This window comes from Anser brachyrhynchus, assembly GCF_964034855.1.
Source record: "Anser brachyrhynchus genome assembly, chromosome: 5".
Taxonomy (NCBI): Eukaryota; Metazoa; Chordata; class Aves; order Anseriformes; family Anatidae; genus Anser; species Anser brachyrhynchus.
Genome location: NC_137699.1, coordinates 27,542,624 through 27,570,453, shown reverse-complemented (window position 1 = coordinate 27,570,453; position 27,830 = coordinate 27,542,624). Strand labels below are relative to the sequence as shown.

At 39.0% G+C, this 27,830-nt stretch overlaps 2 protein-coding genes across 3 annotated transcripts in view; one reads left to right on the top strand and one right to left on the bottom strand.

Annotated features, from left to right (window-relative positions):
- EIF2AK4 (eukaryotic translation initiation factor 2 alpha kinase 4) overlaps positions 1-22,379 on the bottom strand; it is a 38,593-nt gene extending 16,214 nt beyond the window's left edge. Inside the window, exons 1-22 of one of the 2 annotated variants that reach the window (XM_080595281.1) lie at positions 22,116-22,379; positions 20,432-20,547; positions 19,103-19,205; positions 16,625-16,798; positions 14,670-14,750; positions 14,020-14,168; positions 12,482-12,594; positions 11,318-11,475; positions 10,355-10,890; positions 9,876-9,985; positions 9,158-9,315; positions 8,394-8,806; positions 7,582-7,648; positions 6,376-6,459; positions 5,772-5,894; positions 5,177-5,281; positions 4,816-4,873; positions 4,029-4,108; positions 3,261-3,362; positions 2,770-2,820; positions 1,443-1,679; positions 824-899 (exon numbers count right to left, since the gene is read on the bottom strand). In XM_080595281.1, coding sequence (XP_080451407.1) covers positions 824-899; positions 1,443-1,679; positions 2,770-2,820; positions 3,261-3,362; positions 4,029-4,108; positions 4,816-4,873; positions 5,177-5,281; positions 5,772-5,894; positions 6,376-6,459; positions 7,582-7,648; positions 8,394-8,806; positions 9,158-9,315; positions 9,876-9,985; positions 10,355-10,890; positions 11,318-11,475; positions 12,482-12,594; positions 14,020-14,168; positions 14,670-14,750; positions 16,625-16,798; positions 19,103-19,205; positions 20,432-20,547; positions 22,116-22,268 — 3,247 coding nt within the window. In that variant the 5' untranslated portion in view covers positions 22,269-22,379. The remainder of the gene's footprint in view (positions 1-823; positions 900-1,442; positions 1,680-2,769; positions 2,821-3,260; positions 3,363-4,028; positions 4,109-4,815; positions 4,874-5,176; positions 5,282-5,771; positions 5,895-6,375; positions 6,460-7,581; positions 7,649-8,393; positions 8,807-9,157; positions 9,316-9,875; positions 9,986-10,354; positions 10,891-11,317; positions 11,476-12,481; positions 12,595-14,019; positions 14,169-14,669; positions 14,751-16,624; positions 16,799-19,102; positions 19,206-20,431; positions 20,548-22,115) is intronic. The other variant, XM_080595280.1, reaches the window with a different exon arrangement.
- An 824-nt stretch (positions 22,380-23,203) lies between these two features.
- The window catches only part of GPR176 (G protein-coupled receptor 176), a 42,721-nt gene continuing 38,094 nt past the window's right edge, over positions 23,204-27,830 (top strand). Inside the window, exon 1 of the mRNA XM_080595293.1 lies at positions 23,204-25,135. Coding sequence (XP_080451419.1) covers positions 25,021-25,135 — 115 coding nt within the window. The 5' untranslated portion in view covers positions 23,204-25,020. The remainder of the gene's footprint in view (positions 25,136-27,830) is intronic.

Sequence of the window (27,830 nt, the reverse complement as noted above, 5' to 3'; positions counted from 1 at the left end):
AAGCTTTAAATGGAGGGGAAAAAAGGTAATTTTTTATTTCACTCCAGGTTTCTGTTTCTCTTATTTTGTATTGCCAAATCCTTATCATGCTTAATCAGATTATCTACTACTAGTGTATCTACTATGAAATCTTCCAGTTTCTATTTTAAAGATTATCCACTTTTCTAGAAAACACAACTCCTATAAAACAATATGAATTAAAACATTTTGAATGGGACAGTGTGTACATAACATTTTTTTTTTTAAAGGAAAAAAATTAATTAAATACTACTACTAGTGTCTGGATAAAGTCATGGAAAGAAAAACCACTGAAGACTGCTAAACATCATGACACCAGCTCCAGCTCATTTAGTTCCTGAACTGCAAATCTAAGGGCAGTATAGCTGAAGGCACTACTATACACTTGCTCTGTTTTTAAATTCTTTCTTAAGGCATTTGCATTCTGGCTTTGTTTGCAGGGAGGTTACTATGCACGTGGATGCTTGGTCTCTCACTGCAGAGCTATCCCCATACTCATATCTACATTTTACATAGCACTCTGTACATCTGAAAGCTCCCACAGACTCATCAGAACAATGAGACACATTCAAAGACATAATTAAGATTTTGACTGTTCTTTCTATGGAAAATTTAAATCACCCAGATTTGAAGTTAACAGCTACTGGGATGCCAAAATAACAGCAAAAACTATACAAAATTTACAAATGATATGCAACTCCTGAACATACTTTGTGGCTCATGTGATAGCAATAAAACCATTCCATTCCCTTGAATCCATTCAGTCATGAAAAAGGAAATGAACGACTTTTGTAAACACACCCACCGTGTCTTTTAAATATCCGGCTGACAATCTCACATACATGCTGCTGTATCTTGGCTGCCCAAATAGAAAAACTACCCTGAAACCATCACAAATAAAAAGTACATATATAATTTATATGCGATGAACACTCTATGTAACATAGGTAATAAGTATTCTGCTGTCTTCTCTCACTATAATCAATTGTAAAGTTTACAGTTTACACAATAAAAAATAACTACAGTTATACAAAGCATTATTTTACTGCGTTATCTTGTATTTTGATTTAGAAAGATTTATGAGCTTACAGACAGAGAAGGGTTACTTTGGCACCATTAGAAAGGGAAGAAAATAGTCAAAGCCTAAAATTTACATTGGCAATCAGATGCATTAGATTGACAGAAATTAAGAATAAAGCTTGTTTTCTTCACTGAAGAATGAATGTTAAGGTTAAATGGGAAGTGGGTATTCAGCCCCCATAGTACAGATTTGTAGCTTTAAATGGGAACTAATGTGAAAGTTGATCTTAAGAGATTGCAATTACCTCAAACATGCTTTGGGTTTAACCATATAAACTTCACCTTTTTTTTTTTAAATCCAATACATGAGAAAACTCAAAAACATCCCCTTAACACCCACAAACCTTCAGCATATCACTGTCATAGGTATAGTCTATAGCTGGAGATATACGCTGTGAAAATATTTGACTCATCATAGTGCGGTATGCCTTTCCATCCACATTTGCTAAGGTATGGTGGAGTACTTCATGAAGCTCAGACTCTTCCATTTGTGGTGGTGGAAGATGTTCACTTTTTAACAGCTCCACAGCTGTTGGTCGTGCTGCAGGATCATGGTTCAAGAGCCATGTAATAACTGATCTCTAGAAATTAAATCAAAATTTTATAGTTTCTTTTATGCTAGCAGTATTTACAAAAACCTTCTTAGACACATCACATATATGGAACTATACATGCATCAGACTATACAGGGAAAAAAAAAAAAAAGCAGGGCCTGAATCTTTAAGCTGGGTAATTCTTTGCTTACTCTAAGTATTTTTTATTATGGTATTATCCAAATAAAAAAACTACTAAAGTTATTAGAAATTTGTTAGTCCATTTAGGTCTCTAGGGGTGACAAAAATATGTAGTGCCTTTTGTCGTTCTATGTTATGCAAGCTCTGGCATTTTAATAACAAAGTTAAGAAAAAACACAGTCACATGCATAGGTTTGAGAGTTACAGACACTAAAAAAAAAAAAGAGAATCTTCCCAGCATATTTTGGTAAACTGTACAAAATGGAAATATTTTTATGGTACTAGTGACAGACAGATTGCTGTTCCACTAGCAAAACAGACAAAAAGTTAATTCTAATGGTTAATGAAAGAGTCCTTGCACAAGGAAGAATTTTTCTTAGATGGTTCAGAGAAAATTACACTGCACCTTATCACTTCATTCCTCTGCCATGGAGGCATGAACTAAATACAATGAGACAAAAAGAAAAAATAAAGAGAAACTCTATTCAAATCCACTGAGTTCTTGTCATCCGAAGTTTCCCAAAAAGCTCTTAGTAGCAATTTTCAAACTAAGAGTGTCAATTTAAGCTGTATATCTCTTCCTGTTCTGTGGCATGGATCTCTTTGTAAAGTTTAAATTAAGGGTTAAAAAAACATAGCTGCAATTTTTTTATGCCTAAAAAGTAAAAATTGTCCATGACACCTTAAAAGATACATATATATGGGTGAACTATGCATTTCTTTATGACTGTACTCAGGGAATTTTGTGGATAAGCATATTTCCACGTCGACTTTACAAATTCTTTTTTTTTTCCTTTTTTTTTTTTCTCCTCACTTTGTTCTAATAACAGGTAATAACAGCTTGGCAGAAATTACTAATTTAGACTTAAGTGGGAAAAATAATAATTAATTCATCTTGACAGGAAATACCTACTAGTTAAAATGCCTTCAAAATTACCTGCTTTGCATGCTTGACTTCATCAAAGTCTTGAGGAAATACAATATTGGGCTATAAAAAAAAAACAAACACATTTTAATTTGAACAGTCAGTCCAGCTTATGCAAGCTGGTCTTATTTTTAAAATATGGAAATATTTTTAATCAGAAAGACCAAGCATTTTTATTGCCAATGGGGGAAAAACAAACAAACAAACAAATACATGGCATATTTAGATTGAAGAGCTAACAGAAAGAAGAATGTTACTGAAATGCCTGAAATACTGAATACTGACTGATGTTAATAACGAAGAAATCTACATTACATTAAGAGAATGTCACTAACAACTCCAACTTTATCCTTTCCTTTGTATTACATATTTTAACTTTTTTTTTCCTTTAAAAAAAAAAAAAAGCACTCCTCATGGAAACATTTTTGCTATGTTTTGCATCCTTTTCCTTCTCTTAAACTACCTGATGCACAGAATTCAGTCTTTTATACCTGTACACTTACCAGTCTTAGCTGACTAAGAACAAAGATCCTTTCTGATGCAGTACTCATGGGGTGGTAAGACATTTCAAAGAATATTATACCCAGACTGAATAGGTCCACTTTCTGTGGAAGACAAAATGGAAATCTAAATGCAGTACCTGTGAATTCTCTGCCAAAGATGACAGCAGAGAAAAATAATATTTTGTTTAAATTTCACATTAGAGAGCATAAGAGAGGTGTGGGTTGGCTTTTGTTGTTGTTGTTTAATTTTTGTTATCGATTAAGATTTGGTAGACTTCAGTATCTTTTATCTTCGCAGCACTGCAATGACATAAAGGGCTCTGTTTCACTTTGAAATCATTCTTGTTTTGAAATTCAGCTAATTTCTGTATATAAACAGAATCCTCCGTAAAGAAAAAAAAAAGTACTACCACCTCCCAAAATCACAATCTAGGAATCCAGAAGAGCAATATATACTTCAGATGATGACATTTTACTTTAGCTAAAGATCGTAAGATTTCTAACCCGTTTGCTTATAAAGATCCACCTTTCAACTTCAGGTAGTTTGCATGTAAACACAGTTAGAGCACAGCCCAAATAACTGTCTTGCCTTGCCTATATCCTTCCACCTTGGTCCCACAAGAATATTTCTCATTCCCTTGATTATCTCAGAAGTCCCACCACATCCTTTTCCATCTTGAATTCACCTTTGTTGAGCATGAGTGATGTGCATTGTACCTAGTACCTCAGATTCCATGCTGCCTTTTTATTAAATCTACTTAATCATACCTGATTATATGTAGACTTAGTGTTTCCTTGGACCTCTGGACTGACATACAGTGCAGTACCAACCATTCCTGTCAAACTACCTACACATCAAAAGATAAAAGCATTAGTTTCAAGACAGCAGGAAAGAAACGCAGCATCAAAGTCAGGAAATTTCACTCATCTTTTGCCTTCGTTTCTTTCAGAGTGGAATGCAGTCCTTCACAATAGATAACCAGTCAAGAACAGTTTGCAAAACAGTTCTTACCTTCATATGTCAAGTACACGTGTCTGTCTATACTATCTACATTCTACCTACTGCTTTACAGAACTGTAATAGGTCAGCACATGATACAACTAAATCTCACAATACACACTCATCTTAAGATACACATATACTAACGTTTTCTCAAAACAAAAAATTCAGCCTAATATGTTACAAAACCAATAGCAACAAAACCAAACAAAACTCCCTCAAGTCTTGAAATTGCCCTACACAGTTAAGAGAACGTAAGTACAGATAGAATAGATATACAGGATCTCTACATAACCCACCATAATGAAAGCACCAGTCTGTGGCAGAAGGCTAACAGTGGAAACAAGTTCAATCAGATAATTGGCAAAACTGCTAGGATTACATGTAACATATCCACCCAGAAGTCAGATTTCTTTTTTCCAAAACAAACAAACAAAACACACACACACAGAGTCATTTTCAAACAATGACTGTAAGTTCTAACAGTGTACACAATATTGCAGAAAACAGAACTTTGCTTAAAATCATTTGAAGCAAGCTACTATGTACACTAACCTGATGGGTCAGACTTAGCAAAACTATCCGAGTGATTTTCTTCTTGTTTAGAGATTGCCTGAAATCAGGAAAACAGATATATTGTACATGGCACTTGAAATGCTTCTGTTGGCTTTCCTTGCCGCTTTGGTCTGCAGTACACAATTTAATTCTAGACTCTTAGAAATAAAAATATTTATGGCATTCACAATAAAGTCTGATGAGCATTATTTTCTATTTTCATGTATATTCAATGTATATTCATGTAACATTACATGTAATATGTAATATATTCATGTAATATTACATGGAATCATGTAATAATCATGTGATATTACAACACAAAATGAAAGTTGCTTCATTCACTTTCAGCTGTACTCACTGTATTTGCTGGATGATCTGTAGCTAAACCAAAATCACCAATTTTCACATGATCATCGGAATCTAAAAAAATGTTCACAGGTTTCAAGTCTCTGTGGATCATTCCCTGTTATAGCAGGAGAACAACAAAAAAAGACCAACAGCATATGAAACAAGAAACACAATGCAAAATGTAAGTCTTTATAGTAGACTGAAAAACAGTATTACATAATTTAATTATTCTATATAGAGTGGAAAATTTAGTGCATTAAGTCACTGATGATTAATATTGAAGTAAGACTGTAGTCACTCGGCCAGAAGATAGAAACAATCTTTAGTGCTAATAGATACCTAATGCAATGTCTTTAAAGGTAGGGTTTTTTTTTTTATGACAAAAGGAAAGATTTGAAGTGAATCATTACAAAATTCAAATTTATGATAATACATTCTAATGCCCTAGAACTGAATAATAATAGGAAGAATAAGGAACAAAACTTGCTAATAAACACAATTATACAGAATCAAATGCTCAAAATTGAATAGAGTAGAGCAGAGTAGAGTTGAATGTATCATAACATATATATTATGGACAGGTCATAACTGTCATACTTACTAACCTTTTCATGGATGTAAGCTAACCCATCTAAAATTTCTCGGAAAAGCCTCCAAAGCCGACTCGTGTCTTCATATAATCCTTGGTCAATGGTATCCCTTAATGTGCTCTTTTCACAATACTCCATCTTCAGTTGTGCATATGTAGGGGAGAGAGGGAGAAAAGAGCAGTTTTGTTAAAAAGAAAAAAAAAAAAACAAAGAAAAACAAATCATAAACTTGCGTACGTGAGCATGTTAATGCCTGGTTCTGTAAAACACGTTTCAGAAGCAGGTATCACCAAAATATTCAGCTGTTTGGAATTTTCTGGAGAGATGTATTTTAGCTAGAAAATATGAGTTCACTTATGGGTCCTATCCCATTTTCAGGGACAATGGTACTAGCTTGTTTAGTAGTCCATTCTCAAACATAAATGTTATAAACAAGATGAAAGCAGTCTAGGCATAATCCATGTTTAAAACCAAACTTCCAAGTATCTTTGCCTTTATTTTACTTGGATCCTTAACTGATTATATTATGCGTATGCACAGCATGTGCAAACAATCATATAAAAATTTAATTCCATCTAGTTGTGCCCCCCTTCCAGACCAGGGCTACAGGCAGACTAACCTGAATGTACAGGTAATGCACTGTCTGAATGACTGGTATCCTGTCTTCTTCTTCGTGGCTACTCTTTTCGTTGCCTTCTTCATCCTGTGTCACAGTAAAAATAACGGAAGAAATAGCTACAGGAAGCTGTCCAGAGTTTTTTTTATGCATACTACTATTCTTTAGTGGGTAGAACACATTCATGAAAACTCATCTTCTATGACTGGGTTTTAACATTAGCAAAATAATATATTGACATTTTTATAACACTGCTGCTTCTAAATCCACTAGAAAAACAGGTATGACCCAACTCTCACTTTCAAAAGTGAGAACGAATAACATTTTTGTCATAATTAGACACTGGAAAAAAAGTCTTCCAGAAGGTCTAGATAAAATCTAAATTTCAAAATGTGTGATGTTTAAAACAAACAAAAAACACCACCTTTGAAACTGCAATATACAAAGCGTATCTAGTAAAATGAATAAAGAAAAAAACCACAATAACTTTGATATATTATATAAATCCTCTCTATCCTTCCATGATAGTAAGTGTACTGTCATCTTATTAAATATAGGTTGAAAGCTTTGTCATGCCAATGTACGTTTCAACAGAAAGAAGAAGGAGATAAGCATCCATGGTAGCATTTTACAAATCATCAGGATTGGCAATGACAGATTCTACATGCTGTAGAAAGTTCTACGTATTAGCTTTCTAGTGGTATAGTGCTCTGACTTTTCACTAAAAGTGTTGTGATTCAAAATCTTAAGAACAACTAAAACCTCACATACATTATGCTGACCTCTCATCTCTCTTTGACTGCTACAAACACGTCACCACTTTGAGAAAATGGCTAGTATGAGCAAATACACTGCTTTACATCCCCTAAAAAGAGAACAGAATTTCAACTTTCCTATGATGTAAGGCAATCCAGATGGTGAATTGATAAATCATGCACATACATGTCTTAAACTTGCACAAACTAGGCTCATGACTACGAAATGTGACTCACATTTAGCTCAATGACACTGTGAGAAACAGAATCCAGATTAGTTGCATCAGGTATATTTTTATGTAGCTCCTGATGGCACATTTGCTGTCATGAACATAACCCTGTATGAGCCTGTGTTTACACAGAACATGAAACAAAACCTACCAACCAACCTGTTTGCTTGTCAAAGAATATTTTATGATCTTAGCATTTTCACTAGCTTTATCTTTATACTTACTGGATGACCTTTACTATTTTCATCCTCGTTATCAAAAATTATTTCACTTTCGGAGTCTGTGGTTGGCCTATTTTAAAAAAAAAAAAAAAAAAGTTTTGGTATTCCTAAAGTAAACATTACCAAAATATTTATTATGAAACCTGAAGCGTATATTTGCTGAAAAAAAATAATTTCCTTCTTTTAAGTTTCTCTTGAAGGACCTATATGCTTTAAACAAACAGATGGAAACAAAAGTATCCTGCTTGCAAAGCTAAACTTCCTTCAACAGCTCAGTCTCTTAAAATGGAGGCATATATTTACATCAGTAAAATTTCATTTCTGCCTTCAGTAAGAAAAACTGAGGTAAGTTCATTTACGATCCAATGCTTAAACAACAACAACAAAAACACAAGTGAAAGAACCACCCCACACACAGCGATAGGTATTGAATATGTTAATAAAATCAAAAGAAGAAAGAATGAGTAAGGTATTTTTCAGGATTTTTAATCTCTCTGATGTTGTTTATTAAAAACATGTCTTAAGGTTGGAAGACAGTCTAACATAAAAGTAAACAGCCATGCATTCTGAAACAGATGCTAAGAAACTTCTAAAAGCCTAAGCCGACGTCTTCCTCTTATACTGACAGTTTTTAACTACAAATTTTCCTCTCCATGGCTATCCAACTGCTGGCAAATACAGTAATTTATTACCAGAGGACAGAACGAAAATGCAGTGAATTGCCACTGACACAAATGAGAATGCTAAAAGACACAAGCCTGGAATACTCAACCATGCTAGTGTTCCCTACAGAGCCAATAATGAAGACATCTTACAAAAACGAATGTGAGAACACCCCATCGCCATCGTCATCGTCATCATCACTGGACTCCTGATCAGCTCCGCTGAACTTGTTGCTGGAGGATCTTTCACATGAAGTACTCCACTCAACTGAACTTGTCAGAACTGGGGGAGGAGCATTGGCTTCCACATCACTTGACTCCTCAGTGGTAAGGATGAGATCTGCTTTGGTGGGCACTCTCTTCTCTTCAGCTGTTTCAGATGATGGAGCAATGGGAGCAGGACTTTCATGTTTTTCTATCCAAGCATTGTAATACCTCACAATATTTTCATGGTTCAAGCGGGAAAGTAATGTTACTTCCCCCTTAATCCTCCGAAACTGCTTGCTGGCAGTGTTTATGCGGATACGTTTAACAGCATAATAGCAACCATCAAGCTTATTTCGCACCTGCAAAATTCGAACAAATCTGAAGTCAAACGCTTATAAACGCTCTACCAGATAGAGTCAGAAGTAGAATAATTTCATGGAAGTGGGAAGTTTTCCCTCCTTCACCTGGGAAATGACTGCAATTCAAATGCAAACTTCCCCATACTGATGGACCTCTCCCTACGATCCCAGTAATCTCTAACAAAACTTATCAGCCTACTCAATTCCAGATAAAAAAACCACAATACAGGTACAGCACAGTAGAAAATCATCAACAAAACCAAGTAAATATTGAGTACATTGTTTTGCTTCAGAGAAAACACACACATTCCAAACAGGATTCAATAGTGGGAAATAATTTTTATACCGTACCTTGATGACTGCTCCAAAAGCTCCTTTGCCAAGTAATTTTAGCTCTTCAAACTCATTGTAATAGCGTGAAAATTGTCTCTGTGTTTCTGTGAAGAACGAAGCGCTGGATATCTGACCGCTGGGTACAACTGTTTCGATGCAATCTACACCTGCTGAATCTGTAATGAGGACATCATGGTTACCAGCACTGGTACAGGGGTACGGTGATAAGGCACTAGGCACTGTCAAACAAGCACTAGGAAGAAGATAAATCCTAAATAACCAAGTACAACTAAAACCTAAGATACGGAAATGCTCTGCTGAGTAGAGTTAAGCTTTGGTATAAGAATAAACCTTAATACAGTGTTTCATTACCAACGTTAATTATACTGGACAAAGTAAGTAATTTGAACAGAATACAATGAAGGAAGACATCTCACTGAAACAGAATCTTCTGGGAAGAAAATAAAATCTGACATTTATATGATGCAGAAGGCGGAGGAATTTCCAGACTTAATTAAAGCATCAGCTTTCTCTACCGATGAGAAAACAACAGTCAGACCACCCCAGCTAGTCATGGACCTATAAGCTGGTGTGATCTTTAACTTCTAGATTAGTTATTGCAAAGCACTTGCACAAACACGATTTTGATGCTCTAGTACAGCCCGATTTTTCTGTTACTGCAGGCACGTGGTCCAGTTACTATTTAACAGAATACAGAAAGAACTGAGTTTCTCACCATCTAGATTTTCTTCTGCTACAGGTGTTTTCATTTGTGGAATGTTTATGAAACTATGTTGTAACAGCTGCTGAGGGGTCCATCTTTCCTTATCTTCCAAGCAAACACATCTGTTAGCAACCAAAAAAGAGAACTGTTCAAAGAACTATCCTAGATCAGATGTAAACGTTCAAACAGATTTCTGTTAAGGAATGATCACCTTTATCAATTCTGATGGAATCAGAGGGGAAGAGAGACTAACGACTTATCCACACAAAGCTGGTGGCAGAACAGAGCAGAAGAGAGCACCAGATCTGTTCTCCTGAATCCCAGATTAGCAGCCTGAGCCTGGAGCAAGAAAACGCCTCTTCTCTAAAAAACTACGACTAGTGACACAGGGGGATTTAGCTGATCTTTTGAAAAACTGTTTGAGCCTTAAAAATAAAAAAATAAAAAATATACAAAAGAGAAGAAGATACAGGAATGCAGCAAACACGTACTTTTCCAGAAAGTCTTGGAAGTCAGCAGGTAAATTGCTAGGAACAGCAACTGGATATTCCTTCGTTACTTGGCCCTGGCTGAGCGAAAGCAGAAGCAAGCCCAGACTCCACACATCTCCTTTTTTTCCAGGTTTGCTGGGAAGAGCATCCTCACTAAAATGAACTTTGGTCTGCTCAAAAACATCTGCTTTGCAGATATCAGCTAAGCGCTTGGAAATGCTGTAGTCTGTCACCTTGATGTTTCCTTCAGCATCTACCAGGATACTGGAAGCACAAAGAACTTTGTGCACTACTGAATTACTGTGCAAGTAGTCCAGAGCTGACAAAATCTGGGTCACATAATGGCGCAACTGCTCAATTGGAACCGGAGTCTCTTTGTGCAAGTAGGTAGAAAGGCTGTAACCACTTATGTGCTCCACTAAAATGTCCACCACAATTGAATCATCCCGTTCTTTAAGGTTCATACATATATAATGCACTATGTTTGGGTGACTTAGCTTTGTCAGTGAGCTGAACTCTGTCTCTGCACCCTGAAGCTGTTAGAGAAAAACAACATAACATGCATTGTGTCATATTTCATGAACACACAATTAATAAAATAGATAATAAAAAAAAATATATATAGTATATGACATCCTCATCCTTATGTGAAAAGAATGCATTGTAGACAAGGGGCAAGAACAACTCTGGTTTCTGCCAGGCACATTTGATTTCCTCTTTCTTCAGAAGTGTAATATTTTATTATTTTATTTATGCATACTTGCAAGTACACTTCCGTGTAGTTGTATTACTTTAAATGTACTCCTGAATACCCCAACATGTTAATTTTCCTCTGAAGTGGAAAACTCTGAACTTTTCAGGCTCATCACCACCCTCCCAAGCTTAACATAAATTAGCAGTTTTATCAAAAGTGTTGAACACCCCCTAAACTTTATCAAGCCAAGTGAAACCTATGGGCATTACCTGCTTCTTACACTTCTCAATCTTTTCTCTTTCATGCGTTGTAAGAAATTTTCCCATCTTTTTTTGCCAGTGTAGAACCCACTCATAAACTAAAACAAAGTCTCCACTGTGAATTTCCAATGCATTGTAGACTGATTTACCAAGCTGTTCATCCTTGCCTACATATGAAGGGAGAGAAGAGGAAGACAGTTTCTCTTTTTTCCTAAAGGCTTGAGCTCCTGCAAATGCTAAAGAAACATTGCTTTCTACAATTCCTGAAATGTAGAACTACTTACAACTAAACAAAATCTGTACCTACATGTGGTCTGAAAAATATCAGCTCTGACAAATGTGAATTCTATGTAGATGAAATAAACTAACACTAGTCAAACGAAAACTACAGCATATTGGCAGAAATTGCTTCACATTCTAAGAATTTCAGGTTTCAGTAACTGAATACTCTTCACGCTGAACAAATGCCAAACTCTATGGACATAACTGTTCATCATCAAACTGCAATATAATAAAATTATTTTTGCACCAGAGACTTTTAGATTGCTTATCCTGCCACTGAGGAAGCGCTATGTTGAAAAAGAACAACAAAAACATTTTGTGGTCCATTTACATGGCACTCCATGGAGGCCTTTCATCTCCAAATGTCTCCTACTCTTGCATATATTTAGTTGTCGCTAAAACTGCTGCTTTCATCCCATTGCTATCAGCAGCAATGGTGGGAGAAAAAGCCAGTATCCCTAACCCTGCTCTTACCACTGGTTTCACATTTCCGAAAGTTAAATGATTTCTTGCTTGGTGGCAATGTGTATTTGACAAGCTAGCTATTTATTTAAATTTAAAAAAAAATCTGTTTGGGGAGTTATTTTAGTTATGAAGAGAATATAAAACGTTGAGCAGGTGTTTTTTTGGTATTGCTATTCAGTTACGTAATTGTTTCAGAAGAAGCAGATATTTACTTAAAATAATCTTAAGAAAATATGGAATATTTATCACAAAGAAATTTTACTTATTACTCCCTCCCAATCCTGGCTGTGACATTTCATATTCCACAACAATATTCTCTCTCCCTTGCTACTCTGTACCTGGTAACATTGTTCAAGTTCTCTGCCCCCCCCAAAAAACAACAGCTCCCAAAACAGCATTTCAAACTGCAAATATTATTTTGCTTACCTAAACATTTTCCTTTATGGACAGTAAGTTGCCCAGCGCTTGTGCTGAAGTTCAACACCTCGTAATTGCTGGTGGACTCTTCATTATTACCAACAGAAAATTGGCGTTCTCGTCTGCAATGTGGACAGAATATGTTTCTCTGTCTCAAAAAAATATTGTCGCAGTCCCTAGTTCCTAAAGATATCATTTCTGCGACGGGATTAGTTTTCAGACACTTTTGTATCCAAGCATAACATTCATCAAAGATACTGAGTTAGTGTAAACATAAACATCTGATAGAAATTCAGCATTTTGCAAACAACATTTTGCACTGGGTGTCTAAAATCAAAGCCAGGAATTGAATCAGCAAGGAGTTCAATCCAAACCTTAAAACTTCTGCAGCTGAGGATGACATCTTCAGTTTGGAAAACATAATAGTAATAACAACAACAACCACCACAACAAACATATTACTGCTCTGAAAAATACCTAAGTATATCTTGATTTGTATTATCTTTCAAAACATAACAAAAAGCAAATATATGCAGATTTTTAAAGATCATTCCAGCTTTAGCTTAATTATTTTTCCCAACTTAAAATGGGTTTGCCATTTGCTTTTACTCCTCTAAATTAATCCTGCAAGAAGGAGAAAGTTTTGAAAAAAAAACAGACAAACAAAAAAACCCACACAAAATGCCAAAACAACAACAAAAACCAATGAAGTGGTATATTCCAAACCTTCTCACATGCATGTATGGAGCTGCATTTAAGATCAGAAAGAACTCAAGACCACTATCTCAAACCAACCTCTACTTCATCTTAGTACAATCTACTTCAAAATAGAAGTATCACCGTTACACGGTGTTTCCTCCAAATAAATGCAATTATGTATAGAGATCACAGGAGTATATGAAGGGTCATGTAGAAATTCCTTCAACATACCGAATTTAAGAAAAAAGAAAGTACATACATCGGAGATGTCACTTCACTAGAGCTGTATAAAGAACAATATACGAAGAAAGCATCTGGCCTTCTGAACTCAAATATATTTTATAAATGAAATTAAAAACATTTAAAATAATCTTCTGAAAGTTTAAGTCCCAGTAGCCAAAATTTCAGGCTTCATGAACATACAAACCAAGGGCACCGCTGTCCTTGTAAAGACAGACCTCAGAAAACTAAATGGGCTTAGCTTTTGCTTAACTCTACAAATACAGTACCAGGGCACTTCTAGATCATTTTTGATTATTTTTATCATTGTTAGAATAAGTAACTCTGCCTTTTTGTATTTTTGTTAAGAACACAAAATGCAAAGAAGACATAATGTAAAAACAGTTGTGTAGTCAGTATTAGTCCACTGTACGTGTTCATCGTTAAAGCATAGTAACAGAAACTTTTGAAACGTCTTGTTCCACAAACACAGACAGCATCTCATTTGATTATACTAAGATTAGCAATGAGATAGGAAAGTGGATTTCTGGATTATCAAATACTATACAGAAACAACTGTCAAATAAAAACTGCGACTAAAAAATCCACATGCAAAGTGACATACATACTTCGAACGTCCAGCTGAATTTGGGCGGTGTTTGTTATTCACTCCATGTTCCAAACAGTTCCCATTCAAACTGGAAGCAACTCTGTACCCTGCAGTATCTCTCCTGTGAGAATTTTCTTGACTTGTCTGAGCAGCTATTTCCAGACGTTCCTATAAATCAGGAAAAATACTGGATAAGTACAGAAACTATCCTCAAAATATGTGGGTATACTTGACTATTATTCTATAAAGTAATCTAGATCACAGAAGAAAATAGGTTTCCACAATAAATGTACAGGTGAAGCTGAGGAAGAAGTGCTGAGATTCAGACAGCACACTTCAGCACTGTCTATGGGCAGGAACGTAAGGATGCTTTGCAATGAAACTGTTGACACATTACCATACTATTCTATGTCTGTTTAAAAATATTCATCTCAGAACACTAAAAAGATGCCAATAAATTATTTTCCCCTACAGTTAGTTTTATTTCAGAAATAAATTCCACGAAATCAAGAACAGAAGATGCTATTTTAACCTAGATCTAATAAAAGCACTGGATGAGAGAAGATATCAAGAACAGTTGAATCACGTTATTCTTTCAAATTTCTGTGTGCTACAGAGTTCGCAAAACGGTAGTGCAATGTTTTTGGGACACCTGCTTAGAAAGAATACCTGTTTGGCAATCTCCTTCTTTTTTCTTTCTTCTCTTTTCTCTTCCTCCCGTCTCTGAATCTCATTAAGGATTTCACGTTGCTGAAATGAATTTCAGTGCTGTTAAACATGCAACAAACACTACGTACAATGCAACTGCTAATCTTACCCTGTCAAAAACAATGTTAAAGTATTTGTAGATCTCAGAAGAATAAAATTAAATTATATTAATAAAAAAAATCAACTGTTAAGACAAAATACCATCAATTGTATGATGAAGGTGAATGAAATTCAGACAAAAGAAAATAACTTCTACTGACAGATCCAACAACAAAGTTTCATACACAGAAAAGATATTGAGAAATAAGACAAAAAGTTATTTTTTAGATTAATAGCTATTATGTCCGTATTGCCACAGTGTGGAGATTTCACACCACAATTCTCTCTGTGACCCAGATGAATGTCCTCACTTCTAGTGCAGGATAAATGTCTCTTTAGATTAAATTTATTGCTCTCTAGAGAAGTTTGTCATAGTGAATATATCAGTCAATCTATGGTGAAGGAAGGTAGGATTATCTCTGTGTCTGGATAATACTTCCTAGATTAAGATGGAACACACTGAGTGTATTTACTCACACTTTTGTATAAGGTCCTCTTTATAAATGGTTTCCATAGGATCAGTTATCAACATTCAAGTTTGCTTCAGTATTGCAAACATTCAGTAGTGCAAACATTCAAGTTTGCACAAGTATTTCTCAGGGTTAAAAATTCATCAGTAAAATGTTACAACAACAAGAGCAGATAGTTCATATAGTACCTATTGGTCAGAGCTGTCAGTGTCAGTTGATAAGCTATAATTCCTTAAAACCTATGGCTATGCAGGATGACTTACAAAATCATGACTGTGTGGAGGGTGGTTTTACTCAGGTGGGCAGCCGAGCTCCACCACAACTGCTCTCTCACTCCCCCTCCTCAAAGGGAAAGGGGGAGAAAAAACGATAAAAAGGGCTCAAGGGTTGAGATAAGGACAGGAAGATCACTCAACAATTATTGTCACGGGCAACACAGACTCAGTGTAGGGAGATTAGAGAAATTTACTGCTTAATCCTCACAAGCTAGAGAAGTGAGAAACAAAGAAAACAAACTAAAAACACCTTCCCCCTATCCACCCCATTCCACCTCCTTCCCTTGAGCAGCGCAGGAGACCAGGGAATGGGGGCTGAGGTCAGTCCCTAACTCTGTCTCTGCTGCTCCTTCATGGTCCCTCTCTGCCCCTGCGCCAAGTGCGGTCCCTCCCACTGGATGCCATCCTTCCCGAACTGAGCCTGCATGGGCTTCCCACACGCAGCAGCTCTTCAAGGACTGCTCCCACAAGGGTCCATTCGTCAGAAGCAAACTGCTCCAACGTGGGTCCCCCATGGGCAGCAGCTCCTGCCAGTCACCTGCTCCTGCGTGGGCTCCTCTCCATGGCCTGCAGCTCCAGCCCGGGGCCTGCTCCTGTGGGTGTCCTCCACAGGCCGCAGCCTCCTTCGGGGCAGGTCCACCTGCTCCACCGGTGGCTCCTCCACGGGCTGCAGCGTGGAACCCAGCTCCACTGTGGTACACCATGGGCTGCCGGGAACTTCTGCTCCGGCGCCTGGAGCACCTCCTCCCCCTCCTTCTTCACTGACCTCGGTGTCTGCAAGGCTGTTTCTCACTCCTCAATCTCCCAGCTGCTGTTGCGCAGCAGTTGTTTTTTTCCCTTTCTTAAATCTGCTCTCACAGAGGAGCAAACAACATTACTTATTGGCTCGGGTCTGGGCAGCAGCGGGCCACTTTGGGGCTGGCCCTTATCTAACACAGGGCAGCTTCTGGATTCTTCTCACAGAAGCCACCCCTGCAGCCCCCCGCTAGCAAAACCTTGCCACATAAATCTACTGCAGATTGTTATAATAACGTAAACAATACAGGGTTATTCATACTTTAATTTCTCTTACCTCCTGCTCCTCTCTTCTTTTAACTTCTTGTGCCCTACGCAATTCCTCCTGAGCCAGCCTTTCTTGTTCTTTTTGATGATTTTTTAGCATTTCTTCATGAAAAGACTTGGAAGGTGGTTTATTATACTCACTGAGAAATGATTGTATGTGGCCTGCAAGTTCAAATATCATCACCTGAAAGAAAATAAATGTGAATGACATGCAGAGCTCAAACTAGTTGAAAGAACAAATTCAAAGAACATCGTAAAATGATACCCCACTCAGAAAAGCAATACAGCAACAGCAGTGTGTGACTGTTCATTTTGTTACTTACCAGATTAATTTACTGTATTTCAGTACTTTTTGTCAAAGCTATTTATTAATGAACTGTAACATGAAAAATCCCTGACCACAGGAGCACAGACGGTGAAAATTACTGAAAAACAGATTTAAGCACTTTCCCCCTTCCCTCCCCGCAAAATCCCTTTTCTTATCTCCTTCTTTTAGGCATATTTTCCTATTCACAAAGATATATGCTTAAGACATATCAACTACAACAGAATAAATCCTTTAAAATTGTCTATCACTGTAGATACTACTCCTACAAAATAGTTGCTTTTTTCATTCATAACAAGAAATCCAATCCTTTCTCTGCAATCTAGCCTCACAGTTAGAACTGTAAAGCGACATAAGGCATTTCACATTTCTAAAACTACAACTACTAAAATAAGAAGTGCACTGAAACCTTAGCTAAATTCTGCTGCACAGCTTGCCGGGATGAAATCAATTTTCAGTTACTGTTTACTCAAACTAGGTATACACTGATGGCCTATTGACCTGTCAGGACTTAAGCTTTCATCAGTCTAGCAGCATTTCTCTATTAATTTAAGCAGCCGTATGACTGACGTGCAAACTAGATTATCTTTCCCAGGTTACTATTCAAAATGCAAAGCAGACATGCATGTGCAAACGTATAAAAAAAGAAAAAAATCCCAATAACTAAAAAAAAAAATCCATTTGTTGTTCAGTTTGACAGGTAACTGAAGCATTTTCATTTTTTCAATATTGCTGAATACAGTTTTAATAAAGCATATCTGCCAAGGCAGAGAGAATAGTTGACTCCCTTTCCCTGCAGAGAAAATAATGCAAGACTACATTGTGTATCGCATTCGTCAAAAATGTGTACTGTATATGTAACTCACAACTGTATCTGCATGTTTCTGGATCAAGCAAGATCCTCCTTCTGGATAGTTATTAGAAAAACCTGTAACATTTTTGTAACTTCTTTCAATTAGATCAGAAATCAAAATGGGATTTAAAGCCCTACAAGCCAATAGGCTCTCCAAGGGTCAGTTGTGAGCAGACTGAGAATATATGTCATGGTTTTGTGGTTACTTTGAAAGTTTGAACCTTGTTTCTAGTATTTGCTATAATTGTCCACAGCGCAGTCATTATAAAAAAAAAAAAAAAAAAAAAATCTTGGCCATTAAATATAATGAACAAAACAGTATCTGGCTAGAAGTATCAGTCTTTTGAAAATATCTGTATTAAAGTTGGCCAAAAAAAAAAAGTAGCAGTGTAGTATAGAAATGGAAAAAGGCATTGATGTGGCAACACTAAAAGAGAAGCAATCCCTGCCAAACTTGTTTAGTTGACAGGCTTAGGAAATTGAAAGCAGAATATTATTGCAGCATATAGTAACTTCCACAGCTGTGTATCTTTCATGTTCAAAAAGGCAAATAGAGCAAATCAAATGTGCTCACCTGTAACATTTCCACATAGAGATACGAAATATGCCATAAACCCTGCTTTCACAAAGAATTTGATGTTTGCTACTAACTTTTTGAATCATTTCAGTTCTCAGCAACAATGTAAAAAGGTATCCTTAATACCAAACACACCTGGGGAACTATAAAATCCTTTAAAAATAAATACAACTTCTATGCTTCATGTATTTCTCCACCTTTCTCTTTTTACCATATTCAAGGGAGAAGTCAAGTATCAATATTCCTAGCCACAGTAGGAAAAAAGGCACAATGGCATGGAGTGACTGTGCTACAGCCCCAGAAGAAGTCAACTGTTGAGCTGGTATTATAATCACGGTCTCTCACCCTCCAGTTCAGCATTGGATGAACCAGATCATACTGAAAAACTCCCTGTGTGGTCAGTTTGTTTTAAAAGCTATAGCCACTTATAGTACTCAGATTAATTTGAAAAGTGCACAAAGTTCTCAGTTTTAGAGTTAGTTACTGCCTTTCATACTGTGAAATAACTAGGAACAAACTGAGCCTTTAAATCTGCCTTTAAACAGGGATAAAGCTTGCATTTTTACATATACACTGTATTTTGGAAGTGTGCAAATTCTGAACTTTCATTAAACAGAAACATTTATAATAAAAAGAGTAAATCATACTTCCAATATGGATGTATTTCCCTATATTATACATTTTTTTGAACTATTTAGGACCAGAGCATATTTCTCAAGTGAAAAGTTCTTACCTCTCCGCAGCGCTGTTTTGCCAGTTCAGCTAGTCTGGATTTTAATTCATTTATCTTCTCATTTGACAAGCCTTTTGCATTTTTCAGTTCTATTTCAGGGACACTGGGGGATAGCAACAGAACATAAAGAATGGCCTTATTAAAAAGAAAAAAAAGTGTGAAAAGCTACCATGTAAGACAGAAGGCAGGTAAAAAATGGTCAGCGATGGAAAAGGAATGGAGTTTATTGTCACTTGGCAATTGGTCAGTGCTCAGTGAGGCAGTACATAAATACATGAATACATAAATAAGTACATAAATACATGAAGTAGATAAAATACATGATATGAAGTCAGAGATCTGATTTAATACTCATTAATTTTTCTAGTTGCATATTACTTGTCAGCTACACACAACAGAAGAACTAGCAAGGAAACCCCTGCAGTTTCTTATGATTCAGCCAGTTCTTAACTAGTAACTTATGTAGCAGTTCTTTGCAAATATTACTAGCATAATATTTAGGTGTTTAAAATTTATTTATTACCACTATACAGGTGACAAAAACATAAAGAAGCGTTCAATAAGTAAGCAAAAGAAAAAAACACGTTTATAGGAACAAGTAAAGCATCTATAGCTATGCTAACTTAAACAAACAAACAAAAGAAAGTAGAGGGGCTCCTATGCCCCACACTACAGGGTATAACTGAGCTATCACTTGGCTGGGAACAGCACTTCCCTTGTACACCCCTCAGGCCACAGTACAAACGGATGATGTAAAGGCAGCTATGCTGTGGACACAATCAGTGACATATGGACTGAATGGAACTTTTTGGTCTGTGCCTGCACAGCAATTCTATACCTAAAAATTACTTGCTGACCCAAAGCACTAGGAGTGCTTATTATCTGCAATTCTTTTTACTTTCTCTGTAGAGATTTCAAGAGCAGAAAACAGGAATAGCAGGTACAAGTAGGACAACAGATTGTTTTAAAAATAAAGAGTCAGTCCCACTACCAGCAGAATAGGTCATGAGCTGAAAAAGTTTCAAAACAGCACTAAGATGCTAACAGGTACACCTGCACTTACTTATCTTCAAGTTACAGCTCAGGGCTGCAATCTTTTCCTGACAAATGTAGCCCTATCACTGTCCATTGCACAAGAGACCACATCCAATTCAGGCAAAAAATTTTATGGTCACCCCTCATACCACAGGCTGAACAAATACAGACATGCAGAAAGCAAAAATAAGCAACGAATAAAACCAGATGTTCTTTCAACATACATTTCAATATGGAAAAGAGATGAATGTTCACAGAAAAAAAAAAAAAGGTTATATTTTAACGTATACTCACGTATCAGGGTAGGTATGTGGACACTTGACCCACAGATCAACTTTGGCATATACTTCATTACCACCAGCCAATCCCTGAGGATGCAGAACTAAATTAATTTCAGGAGGTTGTCGTACCTAAAATGGAAAACAAAGCTTTGATTTACAAGTGTTGTTGTTGTTGTTGTTAATTGAAGCAGGAATCATTGCACACAACTCTCAAAACCTGTATCATGGCAGAATTCAGGTTAGACCATCCAAACCATGAAAATAATACACTAATGTGTTGATACAGCTCAGTGAAGGTGAGGTGGTTCTTTACCACAGCTTATCCAATATATTTTAGAACGTTTTCAGATAAGTGCAGTTACAGTTAATAGAAAGGTGAGTCAGACTGAGCAAAAAGGAGGCTTAATAATAAAATCTTCCTATTTTGCTTACTATAGGCTAGTAGTAGATTTGTGGAATATCACAAATTAATACATTCAACATATGAATGAAATTGTTTATTTTCTGTTTGTTTTAGCTCACTAACAAACACCAATCAGTATTTCCTGCTATGACAATAGTCTACAACATCACATCTTGCGTGGCCAAATAGATAGTAGATTTGTTGTATTTATAGTTTTATTTTTGGCATAAAACGTAATTTTAACTAGTATTGCCCTTCCTACCATTCTCTTAAAATTGTCTTTTTTTTTTGAAGTAGAACATTGCCATATAAACATTCTAAACTTTTTCTTTTCAATTAGATTTTTTTTTAAAGGGAACAGACCTCAGTAATGTTAGGAACAGGTATGGAAATAAGATGACACAGAAAAACAAATATGGGAACGAGTTAAAAGATGGTCAATATCCCCTCTACTTTGCCGTTGCATTTCCAGGGGGAAAAAGTACAGGTAAAGTCAAAAGGATGTCAGGTATGAATTTAATAGGGAGGGAGACCAGCAGCGCTGCTAAGAACTAGGGAAGTTACTGACATTTCTAGCATTAAATTCCAGCCCCTCTCCTCCCCTCCAAAAGTCACCAGGTTCTGCAAGAATTTTTGGTTCGGGTGTATGGCAGAAAAAACACTAGCAGCCATGATACTTTGTAGAAACCAAAGACAAAAGAGGACAGACAGACGATAGTAACAGTGAAGTTTCGGGGGACTGATGTAAATGACCAGTACCTCCGGGTACAGGAGAACAGTGCCACCAGATGCAGCTGGAAAAAAATTCTCAAGAAGACATTGCAGACATGAAAGAGAAATGGAAAAGAGTAATGAGTAGTAGACCTGGGCAATCAGTTGTAATTTAAAAAAATACTGTAGAAAAAATAAAGTGTAAGTATTAAGTTCTGATGGAAAACAGCCACAGTGAGAGTAAGCCACGGTATAGAGTGAATGTGCAGAGATCAGCAACACGTATGCCGACGAGATGAATGAGTTAAGCAGGTATGTAATTAGTCAGCTAAGGAATGATTTCGGAAGCATTAAAAAAAACAAAAGCCAATTAATTAAAACCCGCTCTGTTCCTCTCCAGAACGGAGACCTGTTTCGCTAGGCTTCCCGTTCTGTCGAGAGGCAGGACGACGAGAGGCCGCGGGGATCAAATAAACAGTAAATGAAATAAAGCCCAGCGAGGCGGGCGGATAAAGCACGCTGACCGAGCGCCGCCGCAGGCCCGCCGCCTCCCCGCACCGGGCCGCGGGGCCCCGCTCGCTACCTTCCAGGCCCGGCCCTGCCGCAGATCTTGGAAGTCCTGCCCGTAGATGGACTCCAGCGCCTGCAGCTCGTTCTCCTGCCGCAGCTGGTAGCTCTCCGGCGGCTCCGCGGCCGGCTCCGCCGGCAGCTGCTGCGCGGCGCTCGGCCGGGCCATGTCAGCTCCCCGGGCGGCGGCGGGCGGCCGCCATGGCGGGCGGCCCCGCGGCGCTGCCACCCTGCGAGCGGCGACGGCCCCGCGGCGGCGGCGGCGGCGGGAGGAGGAGCCCCGGCAGCACGGCCCCGCTCCCGGCCTGGTGGCGTGTCCGGGGGTGGGGGGGCGCTGGGGCTTCTCCTGTGACTTCCACCCGGAGGTGGAGTGTGAGCAGCGCAGGGCTTTTTCTGGCTGAACACCAAGCGAGGCCAGCCCCTGTCCTCGGGTGTCTGTGGTGGGACGCGGCAGAGAGGCAGCGGGAAGCTGTCAGGGAAGCGGCGGTGAGCAGAAAGGAAACGTGCTTTTCTTCAGCCTTTTCCTTCTGCTGAACAGAAGGATGATGAGAAGATGAGGTCACCTTTTAAGTTTTGTGATCCTGATGAAAATACCCCAAGTAAATTTAAACATATACGTTTATGCATTAGGTGTGCGTTCACTGGCAAACAGAAACGTTATAGTAGTCCATAACTTGCTACCCTGAGGCCATATATCATACTTCTTGCTTTACTGACCTTTGCGTACGGGCTTTTTGTTTTAAGTAGACTACCTAAGGAGGGACCTACTCTACTGAATAGTTTCTATAGCTCTGTTAGTCCTTCTGAACATGAGAACTTGCTACGTGCATACTTTTGTTTATTTTTCCATTTCGTTTAAACTAAGTTCACACGGTCCCAGCTGGTATTATAACTTATTTACTAATTGCTAGTTTTATGGCTGCATCGTGTTATTAGTAAAAAGAAACAACCAACTTTTTGTTAGTCAAATGAAAGCCTAATTTTAACTGCATCACTGTTCTGATACTGTTCCCTGAGAATGCCTTAAAAGTGCCTTCAGTGGTAGAATTTTTGCCTGATCTATTTTTTTTTTTTTTGTGGGAACTGTGTGACCAAAGATACATATGTCTAACGACAGAGGTCTCCTTTTACGGCCAGATGTGACCTGGGGCACTGGAATTGCTCACTAGAGTTTCTCGCACCTGTGTAAAAATAACTGCTCTATTGGAAGCACTGGTGCAGCAGGGTGTGCTCATCTGTCAGTTTGTCAAAGTACTTTCTATACATTAAAGACTAGAAATGAAAGTTTCTAGGCCATGGATTCACCTTCTCTTCCACACAAAGATATAGCAAGTTTGGCCAATGTGAAGATGCGATGCAGTGTGTAATTAAGAAACTTCAGTATAATTGCCTTTAACAGAAAGTAGGGCTTTAGACTTGCCAAGTGCTCTGTGCAGTTGGGTCACGTAACATTGCGTACTGTTGCAATGGCCCAACTGTGCTAGTTGTTCCTGGCTTGGCAAAATTTTAACCAGTTGGGATAAAATGTTCTAGACCAGACGTCTGCTTTAGGCTATTCTGTTTTTTTCCTCATAATTTCTTCTACAGAGATTCATTGTTTCCAAGAAGAAAGCAAGAAAAAAATGTAATAAAAACATGGTGAGAAATTCTTTTAAAAAGTCTGGTACCCCAGCAGGAGTGTGAAATTTGATGGGTAAGAGAGGAAAAGACGAGCTTTTTCAGTGCTGTGCCTTTGCTAGCCAGCCTTGTGAAAACCTGTGTAAAGTCAATCAAATTATAGTTTGAGGGGAGAAAAAAATATTTACATGGTCCATAAACATTTACTGAAGTACAGCAAACATCCCTGGAGCCCACCTGCCCTGAACACTTTTTGAAATCTTCCCAAATTTGGCTGCTGTGGGACATGCACATTGAGGTCCCTGGGCACGTGGTGAGGGAGGTGCGTGGCCCAGGTGTTAGCCCAGGTGAAATCCAGCAGAGGCACACAGGACAAAACACAGCCTTGATTTTTAACTAGCTGCCCTCTGAAAGCCTTTAAGTTAAAGGCACCCGTGCTTTAAGCTGGGCACCTGCCACATGGAGGCACACTTGGCGCATTTAAACACTCAAATTTCTATGCCTATATAGGATCCTTCCTGGCAGATTCAGTATTACACGTATTTCAACAAGCCTGCAAGATTTCAGCAGATAACATACGTGGAAACCCAGAGTTTCGGGACCTGCTTTAAAACACCCTCCTGAGAAGCCGCGGCGCCCACAGGGGGCTCCCGTCACGGGGCGGTGCCGGCAGCAGCCCGGCACGCCCGCGACACACCCCGACAAAATGGCGGCCCTCGCTGCCGCGGTAGCCACGTGATGGCGGAGGCGGGAGCTCGGCCCCCCGGTGTGCCCGGTGGCTGGCGGCGGGGCTGTGCGGCTCTCCGCGCCGCCCGGGCTGGGCTGGGCTTTCACGCAGGGACGTAGGGGGGCTGTCGGCTCCCTGAGGCTCGAGTGCCGTATGTCCTGGGACTCACCGACAGGCTGCTTTTCGCTGAGGGGCAGCTGGGGTGCGGCGGGAGCCCGCCGTCGGGAGAGCGGGCAGCATGAGCGCCGGCAGCGCTAGCGGGCTGCCCGCGGGGGGACGGGCGCTCTGCCTCGCTCTACACGGAGCTACCGAGGGGGCAGCGGGGCAGCGGAGCGGGCGCTCCGCCGGCTCGCCCGGAGCGCGCTGAGGGAGCGAGAAGTATGGGACGGCTAACGGCAGGGGACAGCCCGCTGTATCTCCTCCTCTCCTCTCCCGGCGGCAATGACTCGCGGGGTGGCGGCATGACGAGCCGAGCCCGCTTCCCGGGACGCAGCAACGCGGCGAGCGGACCAGCCGGGGCTCCCTCCGCCGCCGCGCCGCCTCGCCCGAGCGCCCCGCTGGCTCACTGACGGGCGGCATGGCGTGGAGCGGCAACGGCAGCGCGGCGAACGGCGGCGGGCACGGCGAGGAGCGGGGCTACCGGCACTTCGCCACCGCCGCCCAGGTCGTCATCTTCGTGGGCGCTCTGCTGGGTGAGTACGAGCCGTGGGGTAAGGCAGGTTGGTGCTGCTTGGCAGGCAGCGAGCCGGGTTTCAGTAAGACGCTACGGCTGGGTCACTGGAAGCTGGCACTGGAAATGGTGAGGCTTCCCACACGAGGCTTGACAGAGAACGTCTCCAGTTCGTGCAGGTGATTTCAGTAGGACTTTGCTGATGATCCTTATTATCAAGGATTTGTTTTTGTCTGGTTTTGAGTAATGCTAAAATCAATTTATGCGTTTGTTCCAATTCATTCTAATATTGATTTCTTCTTGGCAATATTTCATAGCACGTTGCTGCTTTCTAAAATATATGGGGATCGTTGTCTTGGAACACCATTGAGCTCCAGGCTTGGTCAGTGATGGACTTACCTGTTATTACTGTCAATCATTGAGTCATTTTGCTTAGGTTATTCCTCTGTCCAGGGGGGATAAGTATGGTTCTTCTGTTTTTTGTTGTTGTTGTTGTTTTTTTTTTTTTGAGGATAGGTAGTATGTGAAAACAGCCCTCTGGTGTGTCGCATGGTGTCTGGTATAAAATGATAGCCAGCAAATAGTAAGTTTAATGAGCCTGCTCCCAATACATATGGTCAACAGCGTCCTAAAAGCTACAAGATTAGGTGAAAAAAGTCAGAACTTGAGTTCTTGTTCTCTGTCTTCTGGGTTTTCAGCCTTAAGAACTGATCCAAAGCCCTTTGGATCATATGTCCAGGCTTACTTTCATGACAATAGCTCGCTACGGACACACTCCTATAATTAGGCCTTCAGTAGCTTGAAGTTTTTATAACAAAATGAAGAAAACAACACAAACCCAATCCAAACAAAGCCTTAAATTTAACAAGACTTACCGTAAGTCATGGTTTGGCACTCCTGCAGTTTGCTTTCAAGAGGTGGGCTGTCTTGATTAGGACCTGCCGTAAGGGGCTTATCTGCTGATCATTTGGTGGGGAGGCTGATGAAGCTTCCAGGTAGCTTCTCCAGGCCTATTGTAGAGCAAAACCAGAGAGGAAATCATGGTAATTTTTTTTTTTAACTCTGAAAACGCAGTAGTCCAATAACAAATGTTGGGCCTTGTGAACTTGCAGTGATAGAAACCAATTTTAACTATTTTTTTTTGAAACTGACCTCTTTTTCTGTCTCTGCTGTGCTGAAACACTACTTTAATAACACAACATTATTGTAACAGCTGAAAACCTTAGTCTTTAAAAATGTTTTTCTGTAGCATCTGTATGAATGTACTGTTATTCCATACTTACTGAATGGAAAGAAAGCCACAAGGAAGTTGCAGCCCTGATCTCCAGAAAGACTGATTTCTGTGTGTGCGTACTCAACTGTCATATTTGCCAGAAGTTTTGCCAGATTGTGATTGTCAGTTGTGAGAGAGACGTACACCATTTTTCTCCCCCATTTGAGACCTGTGGGGAGACTTGTAACAAAAGGAGAAATTCCTGCATTAGCTTTCATTGTGTTTTGAAAAGACAGTGCTATAGTGAGTGTTTCATGGTATCAGTTTGACTTTGTCCTTAACAGTTCCTTTTACAATATATTGAAAACACATCCTTGAGTGTTTATTTATTTTAGGTAGTAACGACAATAATACTGTTTTCTAGAATTCTGTGCATCTTTGAAGGTAACTACATAATTGTCACAAACTTGCCAAAGTTTGAAACTGTATATGACTTGTATATGTAAGAGGATCTAACCAGTAGGACCAACCAAAATTACCAAAAGAGGCTAATAGTCTGTTATAGCAGACTTTTTTCCTATTTTTTCTCCTAATTTATAGAAAGTTTTTATTACTAAAAACTTAGGATTTCTTAAAGAAACAGATTATTGCATGTTTGGAATGGACAAAACAATTATTGGTGTAAAAATCACCAGTTTAGAGCAGTTAGAGATGAGTTGTTCAGGGAAGTTGGTCATGGATTACTGATTTAATTAAGATGCAAGTACAATGTTCTTGAGACTGAGTTTGTTTGCACAAGCTTGCTGCTGTTCCTCTTCTTCTGCATGTGTGGAAGTTCTTGATGAGCAAACTACCAATGATTTTAGTATTCAAGGCCCAAGAAATAAAATGGGTGAAATCTGCATCTTTGAACCCAGCTGGTACTACCTATGATGCGCTCATTTGGCTGCAACCTACTGCGAGGTTTCAGTACAGGATGAGAAGTTTGGTGGATGGAGGAATTCAGTCAATTTATAGTTCCTGATTGGTGTCTCAGTTTACTTCTATGCAGGAAAGATTTGCCATATTTTCAAGGCTTACAAGCCATTTCTGTCTGTGATGCTTGGCTGGACACGAACTGGTGAGTTCTTCTGGGGAACTTTTGTACATATCGGTGAACTTGGCAAATGTACAAGGTGAGGTATAAAGTATGTAAAGGACTAGAAGGCCTTGTAAATGTTATCTTCCTGTGCAGCTGGTAATGATGGTGCTCATAGTAATGGCATTTCCTAGCCTTTGAGCCATCAACTCTGAGCGGGGCTGGAATAAAACAGTTAAAACACTTGCCACTTCCATTTCTCATTCTGCTGTTTGAACTGTACTTGGATCAGGGAGTGCAAGGCATCTTGTTGTGGTGGTTTTTACCTTGCTAGGCATCTGAACTTGACCACAACTGCGCTCTCACTGACCTAGTACACTTGTAGAAAAGAATACAGGTGTGGACACCTGCTGAGCATCACCAGGA